Source organism: Apostichopus japonicus, chromosome 8 (assembly GCF_037975245.1).
Source record: "Apostichopus japonicus isolate 1M-3 chromosome 8, ASM3797524v1, whole genome shotgun sequence".
In the NCBI taxonomy this organism is placed as follows: domain Eukaryota; kingdom Metazoa; phylum Echinodermata; class Holothuroidea; order Aspidochirotida; family Stichopodidae; genus Apostichopus; species Apostichopus japonicus.
The window spans coordinates 32,850,317-32,868,578 of record NC_092568.1 but is presented as its reverse complement, the minus strand read 5'-3'; the positions used below and the strand labels follow the sequence as shown (position 1 = coordinate 32,868,578).

The following is an 18,262-nucleotide window of genomic DNA, read 5'->3' as shown; positions in this document are numbered from 1 at the left end:
CGCTTTATTGGTTGCATAAAAAAAAAAACCCAGCAATGTGTCACAACTGTAACACACTCATTTCTTGTGCCCCAGCTGCTGAGTCAAGTGAATAACAATGTATGGTTAAAGTCAGTTTCCGTCACAGTATGAAAATGGATATATAAAGAATATTTTTTAACCAATTTTAGCTACTGGGTCACTAGGCTAAATGAGCCTTAAAGGGATTCTGTGCATTCCAAAAGGGAAATACATAAAACTGTTCATTTTCAAAGGATGGAAATTTGTTTAAGCTGCTGACCTGACAAACCATGAAATATGGGGTTTCAACAAGCTCATTTTGCCAAAAATGTTTCATTAAGTAAGAAATTAATGATCAAAATTATTAAAACATTTATCAGCTGAAGACAGATTTCAATCATATATTCTGTTATGCCATGCCTCTTTATTTAACCAAGACAATGCGAGAATGCATTGTAATGCATATTCAGTACCAACAAAGCTCTCCTTGCTTGAACTTGAAGAACAGGTGATAGTTGATGCAATTTGCAGACTAGTGACAGCAGTAGCCTATGGTCACACATACAGTAATACTGCACTTGGTATCACAGACCTTCAATCATGTTCACAATGTCTCTCTGACTAGGCCTAATAACAGTGAGTTAGCTCAAGTTCTAACTGAGGTTAGATGAGTCTGATCGAAGGAACACTGACTTATTACCATCCTTTTTTACTTGAGGTGTCACTTTTCACCCCTGCTTTGCGCAATTAGTATTTCCAATACAGTAGGTGGGGCTTATTCGTAGGGCAGTCCTGCGAATAGCCAGACACATACACCTTATTCACAGGGCAGCCCTGCGAATAGCCGGACAAAAGCATCTTATTCACAGGGCAGCCCTGCGAATAGCCAGACACATACACCTTATTCGCAGGGCAGCCCTGTGAATAGCCAGACACAAGCATCTTATTTGCAGGGCTGCCCTGCGAATAGCCAGACACATACACCTTATTCACAGGCAGCCTTAGACTGGGTTAACGGGCTCAGTAATTTTTGGGGCTATTCGAGTTTGCTTTTGGGGCTATTCGAGTTTGCTTTTGGGCACCAGCTATCTTTTTGAGAGTCTTAATTGGGAGCCTCTATATTTTGAGGAATTTATTGGCCTTTGGGATTCCTATCTTAATGCTGTTAGGATTGGTTTTGGGAGCCTAGGGCCTTAAGATTGAACCAGTCTAGCATTAGTACCGCCAACATAAAAATGTCATCCCTCGATCATTTCCACCTTTGTTTTTGCAGAGTGACTGCTCATTTGCATGTAAAGGTGTGGGAGGTGGGGGGGGGGGTGTCACACCTTTGACCATATTGGCTTTCAGGCAATATCGGCTTTTAGGGAATCCCAAGATAAGCTCCCTTAAAATAAGCTTTTAAACTTGAACTACTGGGGCTCCAAAAATTAGCTTATGAAGTGGCTAAGCAGGTGCGTATCCAGGGGGGGGCGTTGGGGGCGCGCGCCCCCCGGGTAAGGAAAAGAGGAGAGAAAAAAAAGAGAAGAAAAAAGGGAAAAGGAGGGGGAAAAAAGAAAAGGAGGAGAGAAAGGAAGGGAAAAGAAAAAGAAGAAAGAGAGAAAAAGGAGAAAAGGAGGGAGTAAAAGATAGCCAAGACCTCGGGAAAAGAAACGGAGGAACAGTCATAGTTAAAGCGCTGATCCCTATTATATACACAGGGTAGCCAGTGACAGATCAAGGATTACGGAGGGGGTGTGCGCCTCACCCTACCCCTTACACCGACAACTCCATTTTTGACGTTTCCATTTTTCCTCTCTCACTAATATTCTATATAAATACTATATATGGTCTATCATAACGCGTGTGTGTTTATGGACGCCTTAAACAATTGTACAATTGTGCTATATGGAACCAACTGTGGCTGGTCTTGAACTCGACCGAGTCATCGGGGAACATGACGCATTTCGGGAAGGGGGCGACCGCCCCCCCCCAGCAAATTTTCTTTATGACATTGCTAGTAAATTCAAAATAGACAATGCTTAGATGCAACTTACAAGGCCTGGGACGTGTCATTTTCAGCGATCTGGGAGGCATTTTCGGCCAAAAATTTTCTTGTACGCTTCGCGCCAACCCATGGTGGCGCTTCGCTTAGATAGTTTGCCTACAAGCTTCGCCCCTCTCTTGGCAATAACTCGCTACACGCCTGTTCGAATTTGTAAAGCAAATAACAGATATAACATCATATCAGTGAGCATTGAAATGCATGTTCCACGATGAACAGCCTCAAAATCTGTCTATGTGTGTGTAGTCAAAGGCGTAGGAGCCCAATTGGATTTGGGGCTGTAACGACTTGCCCGAAAAAAAGCCAAAATTTTTCGCGCGCAAAGCGCGCGTCCAACATATCGATGCCAATATCATATAAGCAAGCATCGGCCATTACATTGCATGGCATCGTGTACCGCACGGTCCGTCAAAGTTGCACAGTATACCGCCGGATGCTAATGTAAACAACCAAATGTCTTATGTAGATCAGGAGAAAAACCATACAGATCCATATATGTCAAAACACTCTTTTACAGTAGTAATGTCGGCCAAGCTTACAACTTTATTTTAATTACAAAGGAGATCATTTTTAAGCTATTCATTGCTATTTATTTTTCTTTCAGTAGGTGCCCGAAATAATGGGAAAATATTTGGTAAGGGGGGGGGCTGCAGCCCCCGCCTCCTACGGGACCTACGCCTATGTGTGTAGTGTTCGGTTTCGATATACCTGATATCGGAAATATCTCCTATTTTTCATTTCCGAAACCAAGTTTTATAATAGCCATTATAAGAGGTTGCAATATTTCTACACCAAGAAATTAACTGTGTCGGAATTTTCCAAAATTTCCTCACCAACATTCTTCATCATACTTTCCTCTACTCGTGCAATTTTGACCTGTCTATTAGGGGTTGAAGTGTTTTTTTCTATATTAGTTGTCCATATATTGAATTTTCTGCAACATTATGGGTATGTTTTCAAGTGATTTTTATTCACGAGAAATGGGAATTTTAAATTCTCAACAAATAATGGGCTTAAAACCTTCAAAAGTGGGTTTTCGGATATTGTGGATATCGTAGAATCACCTACAAAAGCAATGATCCATAGGACATGCAATGAGGTCGAACATGATGTGTAACTGGTGACAATCTCCAAAAAGGTTATGGATGGAAAAAAAAAACTTTTTTTGAAATACTTGGTTCTCAGGCAAAAGTGTTCATCTGGTTGCTCATTTTCAAGCCCGAGAAGTGCCATTTCCGGTGATCTGGGGGGTATCAAAACCAGAAATTTTCTTGTACGCTCCGCGCCAACCGATGGTGGCGCTCCGCTTAGATAGTAATTCGCGCCCCCCGGGTTAGAAAATCCTGGATACGTGCCTGCTAAGCCTATTTGGGCCCAAAAGGTTGGCTTTTTCATGGCCCCTAAACTGACTGGTATCAATAGCAAAACCTAATAATAATTAATAAACCTATTTTCAAAATCGTCACAGCCCTGTGAATAAGGTGTCTGTGTACGTTATTCGCCGGGCTGCCCTGCGAATAATCACTTCGTTTCCAATAATATTGAATAAACGTAGGCCTATTAAGTCAGGTCTGACTGAGGCAGTATGTCACCGAAAGTCATTTCGCAGAACTGGTTCCTCGAGTAACTTGGCGAACCGACTGTAATAAACAACAGCACGTGTTTTTTTTAACACCATATAGAAGACACCTCTACAAATGAAATACCAACCTTATAAGTGCTACAACTTTCATGATGGTTTCCTTTCTGAATTTACTTTCTCTTTTCTACTGTCTCTGTGGAAAAGATCTCATATCTCAATAGTGCAACCACTGTGTTATGAGATGACCTTGTGTACGTGTTGAAATGTTGTGTTCAAGATGAGATCCCCGGCATACCGCGTACTTTACACAACCTTCTTGCTGGAAAAGATTAAAAAAAATACAATCACTAATTAGTACACCCGATCACATTTTGAATAAAAAGAACCTCAAAGTGATTTGATTTCACAATTAATTTTTATACTATGTATCTATCTGCAAATTTCTAGTACTAACAATCATACCTGTGGGTCTAGAAATCCTAATATAGTAATATTGACAGTGACAGTGTGCAAATCTTACTTCAATCTTAGCCTTAGAAGGTCATGTAAGGTAAACCCGGACTGCTCGCAAGGAGACTGTGTTTACGTTGTGCTTGCATCAGAGAACAGACAAAAACAAACGAATAGCCTAGCAAAGTAAGGCAGTGGCTGCGTTGCACTTAGCTAACAACAAGTTACATTATTTAACTGCAGTGTGTCAGGCATGAGTGTAGTAGTTCAGTACAGTAGTTCACGTATAAAAATTCGATGGTGGGGAAATTATTTTGTCGAAGAATACTGCTAGGGCTATTCTGGACTGTATAACTAACAACCACAATCACCGTTTGTCGCTTTTATTTTAATTCATGTTTAGGCCTGGTGCTATTACTAAATGATGAAATTTGATGGGAGTATTTATGCAGCTAGCCTATTTTATTTAGCGTACAGTAGGAAAGCCTAGGCCCCAGGTTTAATTATATGACTTACTTTACCTGGACTAGCCTAAGTTACGTCGGTCTAATTTACCGCCATACCCTTGTTACCGTAAAACGGGTCTTTGCATAAATAGTGAAATGGTAGGTTTATACTATAGCCTGGATTGTGGTGTACAGTAACTTCGTGTTGCTGCACTGTATTGACCATGCTCGCAAGTCAAATTGTAACCCTTTTTTTTATCCCAAAGTTAATCTACAAAACCCAACTAACAGTGATAGCCAAACTTACCACCTTTCATTTATTTTGAAGCACTTTCAAGGATTATTCCACCCATTTAGCAGAATTAAACAGTTTCAACACATGGGTGCAGTTGGGAAATATTTCTTTGCTTTGAACAGTTTGACTAAGTTCTAAAATTTGAAAAGGAACGTAATGAAGCCTTAATGTTAAAGACAATCATATTTTGCTCTAACATTAGGCTTAGGCTTACAGAGGATTTTGTTAATGGTTGATAAGATTCTCATAGATAGGATATGAGTTGATTTTAAGTCTCAACTACAAATATAGTACATGTAACCACATGCACGTACCACCAGCATTTACAAGATTGAGACCCAGTGTAAGACCACTTTTGTAAATCTCTTTTGCCACTCTTGTGATAGGATATCTTTCCATATATCGCTTTTTCAATTTTTCAGAAACACCAAAGCAGCAAGGTCCTGTTTGTCTGAATATCATTAGTAGAGAATCTTCATTCAAAAAGTGCTTCCACAAAGTTCACAGAAACTCTTAAGATTTGTTTATCTCTATTTTATGATTGTCAGTTTCGCTACCATACCCTTCACTTTAACCAAAACAAATTCAGTTTTTGAAAGGACTCTTGAAACTGAAAGCATTGACCTAAAAAATGACCTATCAAGTTATTCTAAGTGCAGTGTATGTAAATGAAAGAACATGGAAGATCTGTCAAAGGCTCTGATTGAAGCCCTTGAAGACAAGATTTCACTCAGTGATCAAGATAACAATTTACAAAGTTCCTCCTTGAACGGCTCGAAGCTGGCTCGTCGTCCGTTGAGAAAGCGAAGGGGTCGGAAGAGACGACTGGATCCAAATCCCATCTGGGAATTCTCTGTCGTGCTCAGTGATCAGTCTGACACAAGCCTGGACGAAGCCTTGAAGGATTACATGCAAAACGTAACGGAGACCAAAGACCGTCAGAGCGACTCCGCCAATGAGGATCGCATGTTGAAGAAGCTGTCTTCCCTGAACGTTACATCGTCCAGTAATTTATATGGAGAATCTGATTCTGTCGCCGAAAGCAGTCAGCATCCTCAGAAACCTCTGAGAAAGAAGAAGTCCAGGCCCAAGAGAATGGCCGTGGATGGGGGGACTCAATCCTGTGTAATGGTTACAAGAAGTTGTTCTCTTCCAGACTTCAAGCCTCAGATCAAAAGCAAAAAGCAACGATTGAAAAAGTCGCTGAAGAAGAATGATAAGCAGAATGAAAACATGGAAGTACTTAACTACGAGGCAATCGAGGATCGCTTTGGAAACAAGAAGAAGGTGCCGCAGAGGTCAAAAACTCCATCCAAAGGTCAAAAGCTGACAGCACAGAACATGGAGATTGATTGCGAAACTGTAAACTATCGTACAAGTTCTCCTGAGGTGGCAGGTGTGTGCAGCTCAAGGGTTACAGAGGGCCCTCTTGCAGAATCGAGAACGCAATCTTCCAGCAGTGATGGAACCATCAGCAGGACAGATGATAGAGCAGAGAGTGCAATGAGTGGAGATGATGATGATACCTCAGAGACCTTATTAGGGAGAGAGTAAGTCAAAGAATTACAGCAGTCATTTTTCCTTTTCATAAAGTTCTGATTCATTGCAGCAATGTCACATGCAAATTCTATGAAGTTTTATTTTTTCAAAATGTCGTAATTTGTTCGATATTTACCCACAACAGTTTATGACTTTTTCGATATCATGCAAAGCAATGGTACAGGAATGTATCTGAGTGTTAGTAAGCTATAGCAAATACCTCTGAGCTTGTGGTGGTGTAGGATACAGTGAGAGTTCATGGTTGTTATGATAGGCAGGGGATCACCTCAGAATGTTCTGTGAAGCTTTGATATAGCTCAGTAACAAACTTGTGAACTGTCAAAGATATGCAATTGTAGGAAAATTTATATTGCAAAACACAAGCAGCAGCTTGTAAGGATTCATCCCATCTCGTTAATTGTCCTCAAATGTTTTAAGCTTGTTACATTGCTTTATACCATATTCGCAGTGCCAGTTGTAGCAGTGAAAGCAGTGAAGACGATGGTCTGTTTACCAACGATGAAGGACGAGAAGGTGTTCTATCTTGCTTTTATATAAAAAAAAATAAACAATAGAATATCAAACCTCCAGTGGTTTAATTATAAGCCTAGAAGTGTGCAGGGTTGCTCTAAGGGAATTAGAGGAGCTTAACGTAGTAAAATACCTTGTAATTTCATTTCATTTTATGAATTTCACAGTCATTTTGTCATAATTGCTTATTTTTATGGCAGTGTCACTGATTTTTCATAATTGTTGATAGTCTTACCAGTGTGACTACAATCGGACAATACCAATTGACCCATAATGACTTGATATTCAGGACCAACCGGCACAGGTTCTTGCTTGGTTGTTTGGTTGATATTTCTATTCTTCTCTAGGAACGTCGTGAAAAAATGCTTACATTTTACAGTACTTTAATATCGACTCGAGTTTGGAAATCACATTACTCTCTTCCATGATAGAAAGGTAATCATAGATTGACTAATTCCCCCCCCCCCCCCTTCCTTCTTTTTGCGTGTGTGTGTAGCCGATGACGAACAGAGTGACTTTTTCCATGAACCAGGAGGGTCCGTCGCTGGTGTTCCACACATCATACCCTGGTGGGAGAAATCACCGAAAGATAAAGAAGACGAAGAGAAATTCTACAAAATATTAAATGGTGCTTTACCTCTGCTCAATAAGGGCACTCAGAAAAGTAAGTCTGCTTTGTTTATTAGTGCAAAGGGTTCTGTTTGATAATCGTCTGTGTCTAATTATGTATAATTCAAATCATAAGACAATCACTGACAGTCACTGTAAACCTTGCAGTTTAAATATATAGTTGTTTGACTGCCTCTTTTAATATGATTTACGGCATACAGTAGGTATATTCCAGCATCGACTGATTTTTATGACATTTTTGCCGATCCTCCTTGAAATACATATAATTTCTCAGATTCACTCGGACAGGCCAAGTTTGTTTAGTTCTGAGGAGAATTTTTTGGGCTTAATTATTTTATGATATGGTTGGGGTTGGGCATTCATTCCATTTATTTACCTATAGGCAACTGCAGTGGGTAGTTTTGGTTGTTTTTTGAGAAACTATATGATTTCATTCGTTTTTCCTAAATAACCAGACAACTCTTAAAAGTGAGGCTTGCATGTTGACACCAAATGCTGCTACGAACATGTGCGTGTAATGCTTCATGCTATTACTAAATATTTGCATCAGTGTCTATTAGTTAGTTGATCGATGATGGCACCCCACATGACCTTCAACGACTTCCTGAACACCACTTGATTTATAATCATTTCCTGCAAACACATAGTTTTATATTTCTTGCCGAAGGCAGAAGGAAACTACTGTATGCAATGGTGATGGTGATGGCATGTGTTTGCATGTGTGTGTTTGTGTGTGTAAGTGACACTTGCTCATTAACTGCTATACAGGTAACTTCATAAGGATAACTGGAGTACAATTGATATTTAGTATGTAGGTTCCCCTATGTAGAACTGGTTTGGGATTGTTGTTGGTAGTGGTGAAAGGTCATTTGAGGTCAGCGCAGGCCAAAGTCTGAAAAGATTGTTAACACAATAATTCAAGAAGTGGAAGTTGCAGATAATTCAAACTTCATGTGTAGCTTGCAGTTGGTGAGTAGACGATCTGTGGTGTTTTTCATGAATGTCAAGGTCATTTGAGGTCATAGAGGGAAAAAACTCGTCAAAATCTTGGAACCAGACAGTCATCTGTGCAATCTTTGTATTTGGCATGTGTATTTCCTGTAATTACACATTAGACATACCTATTGTTGGTGGTGGAAGTCAGAGGTCAGCAGGGGGCAAAATCTGATTATAGTGCAGGCAAATTACTTCCTGAAAAATGACAATTTGTGTGTTCCTGTGGATTCTGTCATCTGTAAATTCTTTTGATTATCTTCAGCCAAGTGTCTGCTCATACTGTGTTAAAACTTCATTCATACATGTATGTGTTTACTCATAGATATTTATTCTTTCAAACATATTTGTGGATCCATATTTACACATTCATTCGTTCATTCATTCATTAATATGAATATGTTGTTACTCACACACCTGTGTTCATCCCTACTGACCTCTTCACATAGTGACAGATTCATTCATACTGTTTACTCATAGATATTTATTGTTTCAAACATATTTGTGGATCCATAGTTACACATTCATTCATTCATTCGTTCGTTCATTCGTTCGTTCATTCGTTCATTAATATTAATATGTTGTTACTCACACACCTGTGTTCATCCCTACTGACCTCTTCACATAGTTACAGATTCATTCATACATGTATGTGTTTACTCATAGATATTTATTGTTTCAAACATATTTGTGGATCCATATTTACACATTCATTCATTCATTAATATGAATTTGTTGTTACTCACACCTGTGTTCATCCCTACTGACCTCTTCACATAGTGACAGATTCATTCATACATGTATGTGTTTACTCATAGATATTTATTCTTTCAAACATATTTGTGAATCCATAGTTACACATTCATTCATTCATTCATTCATTCATTCGTTCATTAATATGAATATGTTGTTACTCACACACCTGTGTTCATCCCTACTGACCTCTTCACATAGTTACAGATTAATTCATACATATATGTGTATATACATGGCAACAGGTTTATTATTGCAGTTGTCTCTCTATTAACTTGTTACCTTACACGCAGATCATGTCATTTTAGGTTTCCTCAGTGTTTTCGTTAGAAACAACCTGATTGATGCAAGAGCATCAGAAGTTAATGCATCAACAAATTATGATAATTTCCAGTATTTTCAAGAGAGATAGTCTGTGAAGCTATTGCATGCTTATTTTCTTTCCTTTGTCAACAGATTTTAATTCACGACTTAAAAACCTTCAGAACCGCGATGACTGCAGTAATTTCCGAAGCCTCAGATCGAGATTCAAACCAAAGGTATGTCTTTTGCTTTACATTTCATGAAGGCACCTTTAAAGCTCTCAAAAGGAGACTATGTTAGTTTCGTTGTTGTTTGCATTAAAGCTCTCATAACATCAACATAGCAGGACTCAATGACCAAATCTTATTAGGTCACAGGCTAGATGACTATTGTGTGATTGGTTAACATTTGTTAAAAATGCATATTAAATGTGAACAGACGCACACCGCCGACTGCCGGTGGGGTTCATGCTTCATTTTCAGTTTTCCTGACTGAAGCCGGCTCGGCTTAAAAACTGTCAAAATCTTGATCAGTCGTAGTAGTTTTAAGCACACACACACTTCCCGACTGTCCACGACTGTCCACTGAAAAGATGTCTCAATGTGATGTGATATCACATGCTGGCGTTTGAGTCAAATGACCTTGGAACTGTGACATACACATGCCCAGTCAAGTTCATGAAAATTGCTTCATGTAATAATCAAAGCTAACTTTTTGCGGTATCTTTGAAAGCCTTTCTGTTTATTAGACATTGAATTTGCATGAGATGCTTGACTTTGAGCAAGTTTATATGTATACCAGATTCCTACAATAACAGAAAACTCTAAAGTGAAAGTTAGTGTTAGTATCGATGGCAAATGTACACCTACAGTATGCAATCATGAAAATGTGCATATATATACGTGTGGGTGTGTATGAGTGTACGTATGTGACAGCTGGTTGTGAACAAGGGCAAACTAAATAGGGTAAACCTTGTTGTAGCATTTGCTATGCGTCTGCCCCCTATTGTCTAGGTACAGCATACTGTATATTGTTCATAGTGGAGGTCAACTGAGGTCAGCAGAAGTCAAAGTGTGAAGATACATGAAGTTGGGTTCTTGGAGGAATTTCATACTTAGTAACATGTGGATGATTTGTATTCAGAGTATCTAGATGAACCTGACAGTGTTTAGTGAAGGTCAAAGATGAGCATCCTGGGTCAAATTATGCCAAAAACATTGAAAATGTGTATTATCAAGAAAGGACGTTTGGATGGATCTCATTCTTAGTTGGAGGATACTTTATGAAGTGTACAACATTGCAATTGTTTTAATTGGAGGTCAGATGTCATGTGACATGACCATATGTTTAAAGTTGGAAACAATTGCTTGGAACATGCCTAACGAAGGAAGTCTCCGTATTTCAGATTCCAAAAAGATTCAGCTATCTATATCACAAATTCTTCTATGCTGCCATTTCTGGTTCTGTATTGCTACGTATTTAATATCTGAAAAACAGTTTGAAGATGACATCAGCTCGTCAGTCCCAACCTTATTGTTCATGTTGACATATTGTTGATGCCAGTCCTCTGGTTAATTACAATCTAGAGTTTAAGACATCATGACATTTAAGATGTGATATCTTTTAACTGTCTCCTCAAAATGAAACTTCTATTTCCAGCGACTTCGAAAAACCAGTGCCCCAGGCCAACTAAACGACAGGGTGGTTCGTTTCCTGAAAAAACCAAACACCAATGAGTAAGTAAATGTCTTAACTGCTGTTAAGTTTAAAAGGTATTCTTCATAATGATTGAAAAAATAATTCTGTCAATGTTTTGCACATATCGAGTGGAATTTTAAAACAAACTTTCTGTTTTCAAACTGGTTCCTTCGTAAATCATGTCAAACAGTTACTTAGACGTTAAATTTCAAGTTTTTATTTTGAAAGGATTTCCTCCATAAATTGTTGGTATTCAAACTAATTCAAAATGGCATCGTCATGCTCTAGAGTCAGGTTTTCCAGTGATAATTACAGCCTTGTCATTTCTGCATTGAATCTATCAAGGAAAGTTACTCTTATCAGTTTATCACATCATCTCATTCTTTAACATTTGCATTGTGTGTGTCGTTCAGAAGGATAATGTTGCTGGAAAGATGGTGTACAACAGACCAACTCGCCAAATTTCCATTTCTCATTAATGGACGGTATCAGCCCACTTAAAAAACAATGCGTGCGGGCATGAAAAATAGTGCATGCAGTGATTATGGCGACATAGGTGCTTTATCTCATGATCAATTGCGGTGACCAATCGGTAGCAAACAATAATGTTGGTAAACAAAATACTGCATAGTATCTACAGTATGCAACGTTTTAAATGTAGTGTGCACTTCTCTATGGGTACATCTCCTATGTACCAACATGATTTTTGAAGAGCAAGTAGTACTGTTCTTTGATGAGTTTCACCAAAACAGTCGCTTCATGAATGTGCTTTCCATTGTCAGCTTATACTGGTCAGTTACCAGTACTGGAATCTGTCGTTATATTGTTATATAATTAATACAAGTTTATAAGTCATACTTTTATCCCAGAACTGTTCCTTTTCTTTAGAATATATTAAAATGTGTGTGACTAATATCTGCCTTCAGTATATTGACTTATGTTGTCAAGATTGTTAGCATTCTGACCTTCCTCACTGTTTGTCCCTGCTGACATATGAGATTTTGTACCATGTATGCTATTACATGTGAGTTTAGTACATGCTTACATATATGGTAACTAGTTGGTACAGCCAACTTGGACTAACATTTTGGAATAGTACAGCTAACATTTGGAACAGCTACTGCTAACATGTGTGAGACTCAGAGGTTATATAAGGGCGTCAGTCTGGGTTTTCAGAAAGCTCATTCTAGGCATGAGACTTGATGTGCAAGGGTCTTTATAGACTTCTTCCTCAGAATGTGAGATGTGAGATTTCTGACATTGTTTTAAGCTGGTTCTTGTAAATAGTTGTACAGGGCATATAATGCTGTAGCAAGTAAAGAAAGTACAGTAGCAAACTTGCACTTGCAGAATATATTGTTCCGTCGTCTTTTCCTCCTGAGTGTGGTCTTCTATTCTAACATCACTCCTGACATGCTGGTAGAAGAAAAACCAAAGTGCTGGTGATGTTAGAATATGTTACAGAATCCCTCTCCTCAGATTAATATAAATTCAGAAAATAGACTGAGTTCGTACACAAATTGTAGGAGTCACACAAAGCAGGCATACCTTACTTTCCATAATTTTTTTTTTATTATCGTTCATATCTTATACCCCACAATTTTGACTCGCGAGACAACTTGTAGAATAATGTCTAGTAATATTTAAGAGTGCCCACTCTTGTTTATTACCATATAACATATTTATGTGTGTGATATTTCCTGGAAACATTTTTATGAATGTATCAAAAAAAAATCATGAATGTTCCCTTTTCTGCAACATTTCTCCATCTATCTCCATAAATTTTGATAAATTCTTATACTTTTTTCCCTCCTCCAGGATTGATTTACAGACCTTGAGGAAAACCAAGCACCAATCACATCTGGATCATGTGGCTTCGATATATTCATTGGATCTGCAGACCAACACTAAAGCTTTCTTAAAGTATGTATACTTTAATAGCCTACTTATAAATGATTTTTAAATTACATGGAGGTGGGGGGTGGTGGGGAGGACAGGGGAGGGAGCAAGGAAGGGGATCATATGTTGCCCAGTCGTATTAACCATTAACCATGGTGCCTACAATCACTGGTCACTACAGGCAGCGGGGGAACACAAGCTGTTTACTTCAGCAAACGAAAATCACAGCAGGAATACTGGAATTATTTAGCATAAAACTCTATTCAAGATTTATTTAATTGAAAGTTGTTTCCAGTGAAACTGGTCATTTAATTTAGTGTAAATGTGATATTATGCAAAAAGAAATGCTGTTTTCATTTTTCAAATGTAATCAGTTGTTACAGTGATATATGTATTTTTGTCCTCATGGGATCTCTTCAGTGGTTCAAAGAGTCTGTTAATGATTTCCAATGGTGGATCAAAGGAAGTGGTGGTTTTCAAAAGTGGCCAAACATTTTCAATATTTTTTTTGTTAATAAACTTTTCGAAGTTTCCAAAAGAAAGTCTCGTTGGGTTTTTTGTTATCCCCTAGGAATTTTTAGATTTTGTCATATTCTTGTCTTTTACATAGGAACCCAGCATTATGCGGTGCTGCAGCCAATAATGACTTCTACATGGCATCATCCTCAACGGAGTCCTCCTTACTATCGTTAGTAGACACGAAGAGAAGACGCAAGTCACCTCGTAAATTAACCAACGAAGGTAAGATGTTAAAACACACATGTTCTGATTGGCTGCAGGTTTCCTTGCCCTATATTCTTTAGCAACTCGCTCCATTTTTTCTACACACGTGTGACATGAACTGGCCTTTCGACGCTCGTAAATTTTGCCGTAGAATTTTCCACAATTTCCTCATTACGTGAGAAATAAAGCTAGTACCTTTAGAGGGTTGGACCCCTTTTTTGGAATCGTAGGGTTGGCCATTCTTACATGAGCACACTGATAAACATGACAATTATAGTATAAAGACAGTCAAAGCTAAAGCTATACACCATTCCTTTCCATTAAAATAATTCACAAACTGTGTAGTTTAATTTTGAAATAGATAGCTGATATAGGGAATAGACTTTGGGTCGTGGGGCCTGGGGGTGGGGGGGAGGTTGAGTGAACAGAAATCACAGGTATCTCTATTGAACAGTATTTTGCATTGAATATGATGAACGGCTCAACTATTTTTAGAATGATGTTACACAAGTCCATTACCATTCCTAACGATAACATAGCAATAAGATAATTTGCCTTTGTCCCACGAGCATTGCCATTAGGCCTGAGTCAGGTACCTGACCGAACATTTTGGTACCCGAATCGAAAACGCACAAAACGGGTACCCATTTTCTGAAAGAAAATCACGTAACTGCCACGCGAGTGCTTTCATTGTTTCAATAATTCCGTAGGTCTGCATGTTTTGATTAATCGAGACACACCAATACAGAAGATTAATTTCATGAAATAATTTTCTTGCAGTGTAAATGGTTGTTTTAGTTACTTACTATTTCAATTTTTTTTATTTCATGTGCATTTGCATTACTATTTGTTATAGGCTACATCAAAACATGAAATTCAATCGTTCATACTGTCAGGAGTATCGATTGAAAGCGTATATTTAGAAGGTGTAATGTAAGGTGATGGAATTTAGTGATCTGCCTTTTATGTACATTGTGTTTGGCTAGTTCCGTGAATTTTTTTCAACATTCGGTCCGGAGTTTTGGGTACCCGCTACCCGACTCAGGCCAACAGAATGCTAAAGGTCAAGGTTGTTAGTTTCCATTGTTAATGAAACGCTTCAATTGATACTGTTCCCTGACACGTTTCTCATTTCAAACCGTTTAGGTAAAGTCGGTGGTTCTGCAGCTCCAATTCCAGAGAGTAACGTCGGTAACCAGATGTTGCAGAACATGGGATGGAAACCTGGAACAGGGCTCGGAGCTAAGGGTCGGGGTGTGAAGGAACCAGTCCAGGTCTTCATCAGACCGAAAAACAGGGGACTTGGACACTGGAAACCATCTTGACATAGACCAGTGTCTAACCTCACCTTAATATAGTAATGTGTACCTCTTTGAAATTTCAAAGCAACGGTTTTTATATCCACAATGTCAAATCAAAAAAGGCAAGTAACGACCAGTGCATGTTTTTACTGGGATTTACACAAATCATGACGCACAAATTTCTTGAGGACTCTGTCCAAAAATGTTTGTCGGTCTTCCTTTTTTCAGATTAATCTGTAAACTTTTCATATTTTGGAACAGAAAATTGCACATGAATGAAAGTTTAAGATTTGAAATCACAATTTTTCTGTGAAAATATTTATATGGGGTTGTCACTTTTTTTTAATGTTATGTTTGATATTCAAAGTGTGCCCTTGATGCTTTACGGGCACACTGAACTGTTCTGACATTGCAGCATGTGTGTTAGAGGGTTTCTTTACCAATATTGATTGCAAAACTAAGTATTTATTGTTTTAAGTTACAACCAGACATATGATACCAACAATCAGCAATATTTAGTATAACAACAGTTGAAGACTTCTGTTTTGCAATAATTGTCGTAATCTCTCTCACTTGGAAATTTTGATTTTAACCCCCTCCTCTCCTCTCATTTTTTTCTTGCCCCATTTTTTGGTCACTATTTAAAGCTAAACTAAATGAGGAAACCAGTCAATAAAGCTGCGAGAAGTAGCATATATTGTCGAGAATTTTCTATGGTTCACTACACTGCCATTTAGAACCCTTCGAAAGGACATTTTATTTTTTACCTTAATTATGTCAAGAAACCAGACTTATTCATTGTGTAGGCAATACTGGTGAACATTGTAACCTCACATTAGCTATTGTAATGTATTTGCTTGGAAACAACTTACATATTAAGAGTTCGTAATAGGAGTTAAGGGTGATTGAGAGATAATTCATTATAAAAAGATGATACCAGTGAAAAAAAGACAAATAAAAAAAAGGTCATTTCACATTAGCTTTTGAAGTTTCCTTAACTAAATATAATTAGGCATTTCATTCCAAAATGAGATGTTTATAATAAAGTTAGTCTATACCAAAAAGGTGCCGTGGTTGTTATAATTATTAAGACACGATACTTTTAACTTGTTTTAATCTGACACGTGAAAATTTGCACAGGTAATTCATAAAGTCACTAATTTCACCTTTTTTAATCTTTTTTTTTTTAGTTTGAGTTGACCAGTTAAAGTAAACCTTGGAATACCTTATCTTGGCATTACTTGTTTTGATTTGTTTGCTAGTGGATGTAGTGCAATACCAGTACTGTTTAACTGTAAACAGACAAACATGTGGAATCGTTTATGGACTTGGCTTTATTTTTGTAATTTATCCTGTGGAGAAAAAAATCTTGGCTCTCAAAAATGTTTTTTAACATTTTGGATTGCAAATTTTTAACTATGATATTTGGGATCAACATTAGATAATGGGACGTTTGAGGATTACAACTTAATCTGTAGGGCGTACCTGTGAGACTTACACCTGTCTGTGTTTGCCCAAACAGACAGAATCTAGTACCTGCAGTTATATTATTATCATTAGTTTTCTACCAGTTTGTTTGATGGGTGGGTTAATACTTGCTTTGTTTGATGGGTGGGTTAATCCTTGCTTTGTTTCTATGCTTGTCTGTTTTAGCTTGTGGGTAAAATTTAACTGGTTTTGCATCTCATTCTCTGGTCTCGTGAATTTAATTACAGTCATTTGCACCGACATCACACAACCACTCAGCGAATCGATAGATATTTTTTTTTTCATTTTGGGTGACATAAATAGAGGTGAAAGGTGGGGGTGCTTCAGTTAGAAATATCCACCCCACAAAAGCCATTAGGTTCCTACTTCAAGAAATGCCTTTCTTGTAAACTTTTTTAAGATAACTGCTGTGCAGTGGTGTTGAGAAAAAGCAATTATGTGGATTTGGTATGTCTGGTCATTCTTACCAGGTTGATGTATGGGTGGGGGGGGGGGGTGGGGGAGTGTACATGCTGCATGTTTTGTCATAAAATATGTGCAAGAGTATGTTACTCAAGTTGGAATATGCTCTGTGAGCATTTCAATTTCACTTCAAAATGAAAAGATGTGTCTGGTAGACTCAGCAGGGATTTGTTGACTTTTTAAACGTTTCATTTCCATTGTTTCATATTTATGTCTATTTTGCTTTCTCTCTATTTGTAAATGAATTCTTCTTTTTTATCACTCACTTTTAGAATAGATGTACATAATTGTCGTCACGAACAAAAAAGTTTTCATGCAAGCAACTTTGTACTCGTTTCTTTTGTTTTCAAAATAGCTATTCCCCTCCCCTCCTCTACCCTCCCCTCCCCCTCTCGTCTACTCAGTCCCATCTCAAAAATGCACCTCCCTCTCCATAACCAACAGTTGGCTTTATCCTAGTAATTGTTTACCATATATAAGACCAGTAGCGATCAGAATGTGAAAAGTTTATACTCTCAAGAAAAGAAAATTGAAGAAATAAACAAATGCTTCAAAGTGTGGTGGAAGCAGAGAAGGTATAGGGGACTCAGTCATCCAACTGAGATACGGGGACTCTGATCCAACCGATGTATGGGGACTCGGTGATCCAACCGAGGTATGAAAGGACTCAGCGTTCCAACCAGGGTATGGGTGAAACGGTGATCGAACCAAGGGACTTGGTGATCGAACAGGGAGACGAGGGACTCTGTGATCCAATCTGGGGACTCAATTATCCAACCGGGGGAGCTGGGGCTTTTGGCATCTTTGATGCGATTGACAGCTTTCGTGACAAGGTTCCATGCTCCCCCTCCCGGATTGCTTTACATTTAGTCACACGCTGAAAATGAAAGCTTGTACTACAGTGAAAAAATGTACTTACCATCTGTATCGTAGCCTTCTGACACTAAACCCCTTCCCCAGGACGGGCATCAACATTTGTCACCCTAGTTATGAAACTGAACTCGCTACTTTAATATTACAATCCCCCCCTCCTCTCCCCCTCCCAACCAATTTCATGAAATAGTCCGAGCCGTATGTCAACTTTTCTTTACAACGTTTTATTTATCACTTTACTTTTGCAGTATA

At 38.3% G+C, this 18,262-nt stretch overlaps 2 protein-coding genes across 6 annotated transcripts in view; one reads left to right on the top strand and one right to left on the bottom strand.

The window, feature by feature from the left end:
- Nucleotides 1-4,279, bottom strand: part of LOC139971642 (uncharacterized) — a 34,297-nt gene extending 30,018 nt beyond the window's left edge. For 3 of the 4 annotated variants that reach the window (XM_071978294.1, XM_071978292.1, XM_071978295.1), the window contains exons 1-2: nt 4,089-4,237; nt 3,755-3,945 (exon numbers count right to left, since the gene is read on the bottom strand). In XM_071978294.1, coding sequence (XP_071834395.1) covers nt 3,755-3,777 — 23 coding nt within the window. In that variant the 5' untranslated portion in view covers nt 3,778-3,945; nt 4,089-4,237. Of the gene's footprint in view, nt 1-3,754; nt 3,946-4,088 lie in introns of all 4 variants that reach the window. The other variant, XM_071978293.1, reaches the window with a different exon arrangement.
- A 12-nt stretch (nt 4,280-4,291) lies between these two features.
- Nucleotides 4,292-17,456, top strand: LOC139971643 (G patch domain-containing protein 2-like). 2 transcript variants are annotated; one of them, XM_071978296.1, is made up of 9 exons: nt 4,292-4,448; nt 5,240-6,367; nt 6,826-6,890; nt 7,384-7,551; nt 9,720-9,802; nt 11,226-11,302; nt 13,083-13,187; nt 13,774-13,904; nt 15,033-17,456. In XM_071978296.1, the coding sequence occupies exons 2-9, from the start codon at nt 5,496-5,498 to the stop codon at nt 15,209-15,211; spliced, it is 1,680 nt and encodes a 559-aa protein (XP_071834397.1). In that variant the 5' UTR covers nt 4,292-4,448; nt 5,240-5,495; the 3' UTR covers nt 15,212-17,456. The 2 variants fall into 2 exon arrangements, with proteins under 2 accessions (XP_071834397.1, XP_071834398.1); XM_071978297.1 differs by having other exon boundaries at nt 4,306-4,376.
- The last annotated feature ends 806 nt before the right edge of the window (nt 17,457-18,262 follow it).